This window comes from Spinacia oleracea, chromosome 3, assembly GCF_020520425.1.
Source record: "Spinacia oleracea cultivar Varoflay chromosome 3, BTI_SOV_V1, whole genome shotgun sequence".
Lineage (NCBI taxonomy): Eukaryota > Viridiplantae > Streptophyta > Magnoliopsida > Caryophyllales > Amaranthaceae > Spinacia > Spinacia oleracea.
In genome coordinates, this window is record NC_079489.1 from 132,945,503 (window position 1) to 132,958,929 (window position 13,427).

Consider the following 13,427-nt stretch of genomic DNA (forward strand, 5'->3'; position numbering starts at 1 on the left):
TATGCATGAGAAGCTGAACTATTTGTAACAGAATGACTAGGTTTAGGACTAAATACCAAGGTAAAATAGCGGGGGGAACAAGTAAAAACAGTAATTGGTCGAAGAGTATGGAACATATTATGGCACTCCTGAATAAAAAGTTGCCAACAATTATGTGTGATTTGACTCATTTGTCTAGTTGTGAAACTCGAGATATTATACTACTGGAACTGGATACACATGCATTATGGTAATAAGACCATACAACTAGCAAACTACTCCCTCCGTCCCGGAATATTCGATCCGGTTTAACCGGCACAGAGTTTAAGGGACTTGAATTGACTTATTTAATTTAATAGGTAGTGGTTGATAGTGGGGTATTATTTTAACGTAGTTAGTGGGAGGTGGGTTAAGAGGTGGGGTTGGGGGAGAGTAGGGGTTGAATTTTTAATTAATTTTTGTATGGAGTAGGGGATATGTGGGTTAATAGGGGTTGAGTGAGAAATAATATAATATTATTAGAATATTTCCATTTTTAGAAACAGGTCAACTATTAAGGGACGGCCCGATAAGAAAAACAGGTCAAGTATTCCGGGACGGAGGGAGTACTTATACATAATCTCGACTAAGAGATATTCACGAGTTCGAGTTATTTGTTACTCTACTCGAAAATCTCGCAATTGAGTAACTGGAAATTCTTTTTGTATAATAGTATTTTATGTTTTCTAAATAAATTAGTTTGTTTAGACAATTTATATTGTATTTAGCATATTTTCATAACATGATATTTTGTAATATGTTTTAATTATAAAATATTCGTATTTATTTTCAAGCCCATACCGAGTTGAGTTCGAGCCAGTTTCGAGTCGAAATCACATGCAAAAATGGATTCCAATTTTCAACCCCTTTCACAAGAATAGTGGAGTATATATGTTGCAGTGTCATGTTGGGTTGGGTAGTGAGGTGGGAGAAAGGGGATCAACCATAGGAATCAAGTGCCGGCATTGAAGTCGTCCAATAATTAAGGGAATCTGTGCTTGAAATAGGGGTTGCAAATTTGGAATCTACTTTTTATTTTTATTTTTACTTATACTTTTTAAAAGCTTGTGACAGAATATTATTGCATATGAAAATGTAAAGGGCCATCTATTATTGTATGGTTTTAATTAATTATGATCGTGTGAACTTAAATAAAACGAACCCACATGGCCAACTTGCTATTTTTCCGTTTGAATGTGGAAAATTTGGCATATACTGGATATTTATTCATCGATCAACTTGTATCTTTTATGTTTACAAACGGTGGGTAGGTATTTAAATATGGATGATAATAAAGTCGTAAGTTTCAATAATATTTAGTTGTCGTATATTGTGTGTTTGTGCATAAGTAATGTTAATATTTGGGCTTGTGTTTTTAGTGGAAGCCCAATACTCTATTTATTGTTGTGGCCCAATATTAAGTTATGTTGAAGATTCTTTGGGATGCTTAGGGTCACCTTTAGCTCACTTGAGAGGTAGCAAAGGAATGTGCAAAAAACAATCACAAAACATACACAAAAGGAGAGGTGAGAAAGAGAGAAGTGGTGTTTGTAGCTTTCAGGACAGTAATAAAAAAAAACTGTTGTTTGCGGAGTTTCAACCGTCGGATCGTGCTGATTTCGGGTAAGCTTGTTGAAGACACATAGGGCCTCATTTTGACTCGGTTGGATCGTTGTTCTGATATCTGGTTTGTCAGTGCTCGCTGCTGGACAAAACCTATGAAATTGAGTGATATTATTTATCTTTTATCTCTCAATTGTATATCTCTTATGTATGAAAGTGTTGGTGCGTTGTGAACCTTCGTATGTCTGGGTTCTTCTCCTCCCGGCCAATTTTATCATAATAAGAGAAGGTGACAAGGGTGGACTCCTCACAAGTCCCGTGATTTTTATTCTTCCCATCGAAGGGGTTTTCACGTATAATTCGTGTGTGTTGATTGCATTTTATTTTTCCGCATTTGTTTATCTGTTGCTGTGGTTTATTTGTTGATTGCTAGGTTGTTTGTTTGGTGGATTATTTGTGGTGTATTGGAGTTGAATTGTTTGGTTGATTGTCTTGGAGGTGATACTTGTGGGTAGTTGAAATACTACTAGGGTCCTATCAACAAATGGGCACTACATAGGCAATGACGCCATGCGTCATCATAATATTTTCACTATCAATGTATAAACTACTACATTTTGATACCTACTGTAATACCAAAATTCTTTACAAGATGGTCAAAACGCGTTACAATAGGTCTATTGTAACGCCAAAAGCCCCGTTACATTCGCGGCCGCTACATTACCTTTATTGTAACAGTAGTAACCTATTGTAACGCTTCCTGCTATTATGGAGTGTGTTACATTTGGTGTATTTCTCATTACAATAGAGTGCAAAGGTAACAGTGATTACTCTAAATCTAATGTAACGCTTCCTTATATTGTTTTTCAAAATAATGGCACCACATACCTATTGTAACGGTTATAATCAATATATTTATATTGACAAATTATTTGCATACAGTAATTTTCAATTACCACTTATTTGGGCATTAAATATAAGAAAAGTATAAGACATGAATCTAATTAACATCCAATAGATTGATGTATTTCAAAATCATATTTCATAGCTTGCATAAATCTTCCACCCATAAGTTTCTAAAACATGAGAAATTTCTTCAAGTAACATATATCCTAACACTTTAAAAAACACAAACTTCAATTTACTATTGCTGCAATAGTGTTGTGCCGATTTTACCCCACCTTTCAACCTTAATTACTAAATTTTCCATGATGTTGGATGATGCCACGTGTTCCATCATCTATCTGCCTTATTTGATCGTCTTTGTTTCCCCTTTCTCTTTCCTCGACTATGGGATCTTTTTCCCCTTCCATTTTCAACAAACCCTAGCTCTCATCTTTGCAATCTCCTCCTCCCCCTTCACCTCTCTCCTTCCATCATCCTAGATTTCCAGATCGTCAATCTCCGTTCTTCTTCAAGAGGATGTTAGTTTATGGTGATCGAAGGCCCACATTCGAGGATTTTGAGAAGGAGTCCAACTATGGAACCATTGATACATTTGAAGGTGAAAATCGATTGTTGCGGTAGTTTTGTTCTTGATTTTGCTATTTTAGATTAGTTAAACTCACTGTCTCCTTCCATTTTCAACCCTAGCTATTCGTTCTCATATGACGAATCTGTTGCTTCGTAATTCGCCTCTTCAATAACCGGCACCCAGGTTCACTCCTTCTGAATCTCCTCACTATCAGTTCGTCTCTTTCTCCCTGGTATGATTCACCTTTGTCTGGATTTTTTGAATTAGGGTTTTATTTCTTGCTTTTAATGGTTGATTTGCTTTTAATTGTTGATTTTTTTGAATTATGGCTGGTTTAATTAAATTGGAATATTGATATTATTTGAAACACGACTAAGTTTATTGGCACATACTTTAGATTAGGAATTGTAATTTGAATTCATCTGGCAGAATTTGGGATCATACTCGATTTCCCATTTTAATTTAGAGAATAAAATTACTCTTCTTCAATGTCTCCCATCATCACCATAATTGTTGAGGATTTTGGTCACGGGTTTTTGTGAAGGCGGATATATATGAGTTTGTATGATTGTAATTGGAGTTGCATTTATATGATTGTAATTGGAGTTGAGTTTATATGATTGGTATTGAGATTTCATGAAGTCTGTTACTTCTAAAGATAAGGTAATACATGAAGACAATTGTTCCATACTTACCATAAGATAAATACTGGTGCTTGATTTTATAAAGGTGCTTGATTTTATAAGATTCACTTTTATGCCAGATTAACCATTATATGTTGAGAGTTCTGATACAGGACTTTTCTGCCAAACCTTTTCATTAAGTTGGACCGTAGAAAATCCTGTTTGCCATAACGGTGGGGGTGGAAATTGCGTTACGGAGTAGATTTTTGTTTTAAGAACCAGAGTTTGTCAAGGCTTATTTTGGGAAGCAATTGTAAATTGCCAAATTTTATCTGAACTGCATTCTATGATGATTTTATAGTTATCAGAAACAACCTTTTTCTAAATTGACTAGGGTTTATTGCCTACATTATTATCTCCCTTAATTTATTTGAATCTCTGAGTACTCTATTATTGCTTGCAGGTGGTAATTATGAAAATTGTAAGCTATCCCAACATAGTCAATCTTATCGAGGTGATTAATGATCCAGACACAGATCACTTCTATATGGGTATTTTTTCCACCATTTCCTTTCGTATCACACTTCTGAATTTTTGTTTGTTGGAGGCTAAATGGATCTGGAATTTTTTTTTTTTGGCCTTTTAGTCAATGAAATTGTAATTTTCTTTGTTCAGTTGAGTATGTGGAGGGCAAATGGGATTGTGAGGGTGTTGGACCACCTGGTGGCTTAGGGGAAGCTATCATGAGACAATATTTACGAGATATTGTTTCTGGGTTAATGTATCTTCATTCACATGTAAGATCACTTTAGTTCCATTTTAAATTTTGTTGCCCCCAAGGTCCATATTGGTCTTATTTGTAATGCGCTTTTCAAAAAAAGTCTGCTTGGTGCTATTTTTTTTTCTATTCGTATGGTGTTGGGAATCCAGAAGAGTATATGGGGATTCTGACACTTTGTTTACTGCATTTCCTACATCAAAATCATCTTAAATGTTGTCCCAATGCCTCTAAAAGAGGCTCCTGATCATTCTAGGGTAAAGGAGGATTGGATGTATGTAGCTTATTTATAAGATGAAAGATAGGTGGTTTCCAATTGATCTGTGATACCCTTAAAAAAATTTGATCTGTGATTCAAAACAAGAACTGAATACTGCCTCACTGCCCTACCTTTTTTCTCAGCGCAAAAAACTGTCTCCTACTTTACATTAAGAAAGAAGTGCAGAGAGTTTGCTGATTTATTTGTAATTTAGCATTAAGATGTGAAGTTTACTGCAGTTAATCTCTTTAGAAGTTCGAATCTTATGTAGTTCTCCTGGTGTTTTTCATTTGCAGTTAATCTAAGTCTATGATAGATTGATAGGTTGTAATAGATGATCAAGCTTAATGTAGTTATATTTACATTCATAACTTTTTCCACAAAGGTTCAGAATAAGGAGATAAGAGGAATGAATAGGGGATTCTTCATACCCATTATTAAATCTGTTATTCCAAACTTAGGGCTTTTTCTTTGGGAGGTGGTGTTGTTCTGTTTAGGTTTCTTTTGGTTATAACTATTTACTTTTGACTTGTTCATTAATGCATATTATTGCTGAAAGGAGAAGAAACAATGAGTTTTTTCTAGGAGTTTTTTTTCTTTTTTTTTCTTCTAAATTTGGCACTTGAACCATCTGAGTTGTAACTTCATTTTTTCACGTGGCTATTGGCATATATTGAATCTTAACAATTTTCTTTTCTTTTGAGAAACAGAATATAGTGCATATGGACATAAAGACTCAAAATCTTTTGGTTTCGCGTAATGGCACTGTAAAGATTGCAAATTTCAGTGTCAGCCAAGTTTTTGAGGTAATGGAATAGTATCTCATTATATTAAATATCAATTTATTTCTATTCTTGATAACTTTGTGCATGTGATCTTTTCCATTCATTATTTGGTTGAGGATACAATGATTTCATTTGATTCTGTTGCAAATGCAAATCCCTTACTTAAATTCAAAGTTTCCGCTGGTCAATATTTGAGTTGTTAATTTAGATTTCATGGAATCTGATACTCTTCAAGATAGGAACATATTTATTTATGCTTTTTTCTCTTTTTACTTATAAATCTACAGAAATGGAGAATCTTACGTCCCATATTTGCTGGGAACTGGTAAAAGGGAGGGTTATATTGCTATATGGAGGAAGCCTTTGAACAACATTTGTTATGTGAATCGTGAAGTTGGTGCGAAACCTCCACTTTTTGACCCGAACAATTATCGAGACAGTGTCAGGTATTGACCAAAAATGCTTTTGTATATTTATGATAGTAGTGGAGAACCAACCTGTGAGTTCTCCTATGCCATATTCCATAATCAAGGAGATATATCTGGGTTGCCTGGACCAAGATTCCGTTTTTGTTTCCCTCAAAAAAAAAGATTCTGTTTTTGTTAGCCTTACTATTTCATCCAGTCCGCTGTTAAGATGATTGAAGCTCTTTCTTCAGGATGATTCCTTTTATTTGTTAATGAGATGTTATTCCGCAACTACCTCTTTAGTAGAATGACTAATTCAATTCACGAATTTTGGCAGGCATGTGGGACAGAAGGTCTGTATTACAAGGGTACCTAATAACGGATGTGAATGTTGTCGGAGAGAGAATAAGTACCCTCAATTTTGCAGAGAGGGTTGCCTCTATAGTACTTGGAGCTGCTCGAGCTAACACTTGAACGTGAAGTAAATACTATTTTATTGGGTTAGTTCCTTATCTTTTTGCTTCTTTTCATTTTCAAGCCTTAAAACATTTGAACGTGGAGCAAATACTATTTTATTGGGTTTATTTCCTAATTTTCTGGGTTTATGATTTATACATAGTGTATGATATGTTCTTAATGCTGATTTCACTGAAGAGATTGAGGGCCTTTTGTTGTCCGACTCATCTTTTATAATAGATGTGCCTAAGTTGTGTTCATTCGTATATAACATTCATAATCTATCATACAACTTGTACCCAAGTTGATTGCCATCTTACTTTGGTACCATATTAATACCAAGATCTTTTTATTTCTTACATGACAAGGACATTGAAAAGTTAAAGCTCTCATAAATGTCCTGTAGAGAAGGGATCATTGAAGTAGCTAAATGTATGTTCTCTTCTCTTATCGAATTAATTTTGACTTAGTTTTGTATTTCCCTTTTTTGTTGCCATTTTATAATAAAGGTATTTTTTGTGTTTTATTGTCTTGATGTTATACTTCAAGAAATCGAGAAGTTTATAAATAGAACCTAAGCATTAATCTGCGCCTTTTTTCATTGTATTGATGAAAGTCTTTTTTGTTTGTTTTTGAATTTCGTGTGGTGTTGGTTTAAGGTAGGCTGTATTTTACAAGAGTGAGACTAGGAACTACCCCAAGGGAATACAATGTGCAGATTATGGGTTCCATTTATTGACTGTCCACGGGCGAGTGGGTTTCATTTATGTTTCTACTCAATATCGCGCTTTATTGTGTGATTATTTGAATGATGGTTATTAGTTTCTGCTGACTGATATTAGGTCGAGCTCAATTTCTATGATATCAATGGCTCCTCAACTGCCAACGCAGTTTCTTGTTCAGACCCAGTATGTAGTACTATGGTTCCACCAGCATCGTCTCACTGCTCAGCTGAAAGTAAACATTGCGGTTACTCGTTTCAATATGGTGATGGAAGTGGGACCTCAGGGTTTTATGTGTCTACTATGATGTACTTTTATATGATCTAGGGAGCTCTATGAACGCTAATTCACCTGCGTCTATCGTTTTCAGGTGAGGGGTATTTTTCTGTTCTAATTTGTTTACAATGGTAATCTATCTTGCTAACTTTTTTGTAAAGGATAAATATGTATACGAAACTGGTACATTGCAAAATAAATAGTCTACCCTTTAGCAAATTCAGTTTATATCTGAACTTACTTTGAAGGAGAAATTTTTCCTATCTATGCTTTTTCTGAATGTTAATGTCTACTCTCCTTGGTTTTCTGTCTTTTACATTTTTCTTTGTGCTTGTATGTTTTGATTTTAAATCTATGGTTCTGGTGCAGATGCAACAATTATCAATCTGGAGATTTGATCAATTCAGAACGTGCTCTTGATGGGATCTTTGGTTTTGGTCAGCAGGGCTTGTCCTTTGTATCTCAATTTTCTTCCAGGGTAATAACACCTCAACCATTTTCCCATTTTTGAAAGGAGGAGGAAATGGTGGGGTTATTCTGGTGCTTGTAAGATTTTGGGCCCAAGTATTGCGTATGGTCCACTTGTGCCATCATAGTATGTCTCCCAATTCTTTTGAGAACTTCTTGATTGTGGATTTTGTTTATTAGTTTCTTTCTTTTATTGTTCTTCTTCCTTTGATGTGCTTTACGGTCAATTATTGAACAAGTCTTGTATCCCCATCCCCCCCTCAAAAGTATTTTTAACCTTTTACTTCAAAAGCTCAATTTTTGTGGGTTAAACTTAAACCCAACATGTTGTCTACCTTGTACATATGGGCTTTGTCGTAAGTCATTCAGCCTTCACTGTTTGTAAATTTCATTTTGGATTTTATACATGTGAAAGGGTTGTCATCGAAAATCTGTTCCATTTGCTGAAACAGGACGGTGCCGCGCTTTGGTGCATAGGTTTTTAGAAGGTTCATAAAGGCCCATGAGTTACAATATTAGGAGGTCATTCGCATGTTTATTTTACTATTTTCCATACAAAACTTCCACTAAAGTATATACTTAAATAATACGAAGTATATACTTTAAATGTTCTATGCTGTAATTACTTAGTTAATCCACATACTTGGCAAAAGAATTGCGAATTTGGAGTTGGGTGAGTGGTTGGCAGTTTTCATCGAAGAGCGGAAAAGAGTTATGTAGCAGTTGAATACTGATCTATTAATAATAATCACCAAGCTATAAAGTACATAATTTATGTAGAAAGCAATCCACTATTGTCTTCTTTTGAACTGATCTTATAACTGTGAATTCAGTTGCTTTTCTAATTTCCGTTATTTGATATTGCTATTCCACAGGGAGGAGAGGATGCTGCCATTGTCAGATACATGTACACAAGGATGACTGAAATCACTAGAGAACTACTAGGAAAGATACTGGAATCACTTCACAGTTAGTGGAACTATTGAGGTAGTGGATGTAGACAGTGCAAGTGATGCAAGTGATGCAAGTGAAGGGACGATGTAACTCTCAGAATCACTGAACTACCAGTTCGGAAGTGGACTCAAGATTATAAGGAATTTTAAAGAGAGACAGAGATCAAATGATGTAGCAAAATTAAATGATGCGGCGAATATTCGGTGCTAAGGAGTTCTTTGAGATTTTTCAAAGATGCTTCTGATCAGGTATTGATGTACATTTCTCTATTTTCACCGATCGTGGAGTCTAGGACTTCTAACAGTCTGTGCCTCTCAATTTTGAGTTTCATAAAAAGGTTGTGATTCTTTTCATTCTGTACTTATTGTGCAACTCCTTTAACACCTAAGAAAACTTTAGAAATATTTTCAGCAGTAATGTGTAATGAACATGCCTAATAAAGATGATTCAGTTATTTCACCAGGGTTATGTGTGTTTAGTTTTGCAGTCGTTTAGCCGCTACAGGCATAAGTCACACCTAGCGACATTTATGTTCAACTCTAATATGTAATATCATGTTTGGGGTTATCAGCTTTTCGCTGACAAGAGTCATTAGCAAAGAGGAAAGCTGATTAGAAATTCTTAGCATTGCTTCTATTTCATTATTTAGCAGTATGTATTGGAAATATAAATGTTGTCATTGAGGATACTCAACATTGTGTCTGTCACATTAGAAAGGATGGCTGAACTTTGAAGAGACTGCATTTCATCCTAGCGGTTTTAGATTTTGTTTATAGTTCTTGAATAGTGTGAATTTTTTTTAAGTACCTACTTTTCTGTGAGTTTTTACAACTTCCTAGGAAAAGAAAGTTTGTTTTAGTTCAACCCCCTGCCTCTCGCTTTGCGTCTACTATGCTGTAAAGTTGAGCGGTTGTGATGTGCTGCATTTAGAAACTTAATTAAATAAACAGGCCATGAAGCTTGAAACATAATTCCACAAAAGATCGTGGCTCCCTTGTGGAAAGAGCTTAATCCTGAAGATTGGCATCTCGTGCTATTTTCAGATTTTGACTTGACTTGCGCAGTTGTTGATTCGTCTGCAATATTAGCTGAAATTGCAATTGCAACAGCAACAGCTCTACAAAGCCTTATATATCAGGTGATTGAGTATGACAGTAGTATGTGTACAATCAATCAATAACTGCAGGATAGACATATTTCTTGCTTCATCATTGATCAACTAAGTAACCATGAATCTTTTTTTGCAGAGTCGTATGTTGCCACAAAGTTAGCCGAGGAACTATCATGACTGTTATTTCTCCTTTCTCCTATTAGGCCGGTCTTTTTTAATTTTTCTAAACTTAGCCATGTAAATTTTTTATGCTTAGCCATGAATTCTATATATGTAAACTACATCAAGTAATTAGTCATGTTTATTATCATCTTCGGAGTACTATATTCATGTCTTCAACTATTTCTATAGAGTAATTTGGCTTGTGATTTGTATAGTGTGTTATGGGAGATAGCGTTTTATATCTTGGGGGAACGTGCGCGCTAGCGCACGTTCCAACAACTAGTTACCAAAAAGTACACATACTAAGGAGTACCAAGTACAAATATACTTGGAATTCGACAGCATAAACGACTTTTTCATCATGTAGATCACTTTCTTTATTGGCATGGACAACTTCCCTACAAAATTGTAACATTTCAAGTTAGTAAAAATAAATAAATAAATAAAAGGAAAAATTGTAATAAATATTGTAATTAATCAATAATTATGCATGAAGTTTAACAAAAATATCTCTATATATATATCTTGCAAGTAGAACCAATTAATCAACTACTCCCTCCGTCTCTTTTTGTTCTTTACGTTTTCCTTTTTGTTTGTCTCAAAATGTTATTTACATTTCCTTTTATATTATCACATACATGTTTTAATATTCTATCAAATTTGTGTTCAATGATTATTTTAACCAATTAAATTTATTGCGTCATTTAACCTCTCACACTTTTCTATTGGGTCATTAAATTTTTCGGATTTTTCATGAAATACCCATGAGTTTTTACGGAATTCATCAAATGCCCCTCCACTTTCAGAAATTCACCAAATGCCCCTCACAAGTGACTTAATACCCATAATGCCCTTATACTTAACGGTCGTTAAGTCTCCGTTAGCATGACTTTACTATTTTGCCCTTAATCCATCACCGAACTCTCCAAACTCTCTCACTTTCTCTCTCGTCAGCAACTATGGCACCACCGGTACTCCGAAGCCAACTTCTCTCTCCTTTTCTTCTTCCACCTCCACCTTCAATCCTCTCAGGCTTAAAATTTAAACCGCCTTTAAGCTCACCGCAAAACCTCGCGGCGGAGCTCTTGATACTCGCATGGTGGACTCCAACGCTAGCAGGTACGCCTCCGCGCTCGCTGATATCGCCGATGTCACCGGTACTCTTGAAGCTACCAACTCTGATGTGGAAAAACTCATCCGGATTTTCTCCGAAGAACCGGCATAATTTCTTTACTTAATTTTACTTTGTATCAATTAATTACCTGATTATTTCATTTTGTTTACGAATTTTTTGATATATCTGTGAATTTTTTAATCTCAAAAGTTCTGAAAATGCTGATTTAATCTGTGGATTCTCGCTCTCAAATTCAACATAAAATTTGCTGGAATTGCTTATGTTGATTTTGTTTGGTTTTGCAGTAAGTCGGAGTATGTAATCTACAAATTGAAGGAGATGGGAAAGGTTTCAGCAAAAGACATTCTACTGATATGCAAGAAGTTCGATCAGCTGGATGCTGGCAGCTATGGAAAAATTACACTAGCTAGCAGATCTTGTGCACAATCTGAAGGAAATAATGCCCTTGGTCCAAGTATGCATTTAATGGTAAGTCTAATAAATGCGGTTCAGTATTAATTATACAAGTTAATAATTCAGTTAGATCAAGTGAACTGTATGCCTAGCTAGAGGCCGCTTCAGTTTAAGTGGATTAATGATATTAATATGGCTTTGCGCGGGCAAAGCCCACGGAGCACGATCTGAAGGAAATAATGCCCTTGGTCCAAGTATGCATTTAATGGTAAGTCTAATAAATGCGGTTCAGTATTAATTATACAAGTTAATAATTCAGTTAGATCAAGTGAACTGTATGCCTAGCTAGAGGCCGCTTCAGTTTAAGTGGATTAATGATATTAATCCACAGCTTACTCTTGACTGAACCCGTAGGGTCAGACAAATAGTACGTACAAGGATCAAGTATTTAATGGCATTAAATACTCCATCTATGGATATTCGGAATCGATGGATCTTGGTTTAAGTGGGAGCTGAGATCGTCAAAAGCAAAAAAATGAATACTCCGGAAACGATGATATTGCCGGAAACAGAAATATGAATCATATCGGAAATATAAATATTATCCAAGTCGTAGATGTTGCCGGAAACGGAAACATGGTAGGTGTCGGAAAATATTATCGAAAATGGAAATATTGCCAGAATCTAAATATTGTCGGAATCGGAAATATTATCGGAATCGGAAAATAATTCTGGAAACGGAAATATTAAATATTCGTTCAAAACGGAAATTAATTCCGGAATCGGAAATATTAAATATTGTTCGTATCGGAAATGAATTCCGGAATCGGGAAATTAATCGGAAGTGCGTCGTACGAATTAGCATCGGACGAGCTTGCTAGACGAAGGCCTAGCGCGAAGCCAGGCCCACGTCCAGCAAGCAAGGCACGCCACACAAACAGCCCAAGGCTGCGCCAGGCCCACCGCAAGGCAGGCCCAGCGCGCGCCTAGGTTGCAGCGCGCTCACGTGGGCTTCGTGCTCCGTGGGCTTTGCGCGGGCATGGCCTGCGCATGCGGGTCATGCTCGTGTGAGTGTTTGTGCTTCCGTACGAAACCTAAATCGTGTAGGATTCGTTTAATGATTAAATTCCTATTCCTAATGGATAAATTAATTATTAGAGTTTTAATTAGATTCTAGTTAATTAATTCGTTTCCTAGTACGATTCCAATAGCTTCTCCATAGCCTATAAATATGTGATTAATGCTCACAATTTATAACGAGTTTTAAGTATTCTAAAGGTGAGAATTTTGATCAAAAATTCAGTCATATACTTTGCCCATATTGCCGAAAATAATAGTACCTTAAGGGCGATTCTAGTTAGTCAATCTTAAGGCGGAATCCGGACGTGCTGTGGACTTTCTACGGAGGGACGACACTTGGAGTCCTAAAGACTTGTTCTTGTTCGGTTCGAGCGCAGAAAGGGAGGGCACGCTACAAAGAGTATGCATCCTAATTATGCTAATTGTTATGTGACAATTAATTTGGATTCCTGGTTTAATGGTTTTTTCGCATGATTTATATTCGGTTATATGTAATAACCTAACAGTGGTATCTCGAGCCTCTAATTAATTCCATAATAATTGCTTAACATGGTTAAATTTTACAAATTTGCAAAGAATTAAAAGGGGTGATTAATTTTCGTAATTGTTAATTAATTGCAAATTGCGTTTATTTAATTAGATGTACGCAGTTTTTCGGCAGTTTCTTCGTTACTCAACGAAATCGAGTGATTTTTGTGTCAATTCCGCATGTAAAAGACATTCTAAAATTTTTATGACCTAGATTTGAATCCATGATAATCAG

General features: G+C 35.6%; 1 protein-coding gene and 1 long non-coding RNA gene across 7 annotated transcripts; both read left to right on the forward strand.

Annotated features, from left to right (window-relative positions):
• The first annotated feature begins 2,695 nt into the window (after positions 1 to 2,695).
• LOC130469410 (serine/threonine-protein kinase GRIK2-like) lies at positions 2,696 to 5,632 on the forward strand. Its single transcript, XM_056838706.1, has 5 exons — positions 2,696 to 3,085; positions 3,175 to 3,287; positions 4,142 to 4,229; positions 4,354 to 4,475; positions 5,426 to 5,632. The coding sequence occupies exons 3-5, from the start codon at positions 4,151 to 4,153 to the stop codon at positions 5,531 to 5,533; spliced, it is 309 nt and encodes a 102-aa protein (XP_056694684.1). The 5' UTR covers positions 2,696 to 3,085; positions 3,175 to 3,287; positions 4,142 to 4,150; the 3' UTR covers positions 5,534 to 5,632.
• Positions 5,633 to 6,417: 785 nt separating this feature from the next.
• LOC130470527 (uncharacterized) lies at positions 6,418 to 10,204 on the forward strand. Of its 6 annotated transcripts, none has more exons than XR_008931092.1 (6): positions 6,418 to 6,795; positions 7,023 to 7,116; positions 7,206 to 7,956; positions 8,705 to 9,031; positions 9,827 to 9,921; positions 10,031 to 10,204. It is a non-coding gene; the product is annotated as an uncharacterized lncRNA (long non-coding RNA). The 6 variants fall into 6 exon arrangements; XR_008931091.1 differs by having other exon boundaries at positions 7,027 to 7,116; XR_008931089.1 differs by having other exon boundaries at positions 7,023 to 7,956.
• The last annotated feature ends 3,223 nt before the right edge of the window (positions 10,205 to 13,427 follow it).

What these genes read in the sequence shown, in the direction of transcription:
- LOC130469410 (XM_056838706.1), top strand. Translation starts at nt 4,151, where the DNA reads ATGAAAATTGTAAGCTATCCCAACATAGTCAATCTTATCGAGGTGATT. An exon ending in CACAGATCACTTCTATATGG is followed by an intron (nt 4,230 to 4,353) that starts GTATTTTTTCCA and finishes TTCTTTGTTCAG; the next exon opens with TTGAGTATGTGGAGGGCAAA. An exon ending in TAATGTATCTTCATTCACAT is followed by an intron (nt 4,476 to 5,425) that starts GTAAGATCACTT and finishes TTTGAGAAACAG; the next exon opens with AATATAGTGCATATGGACAT.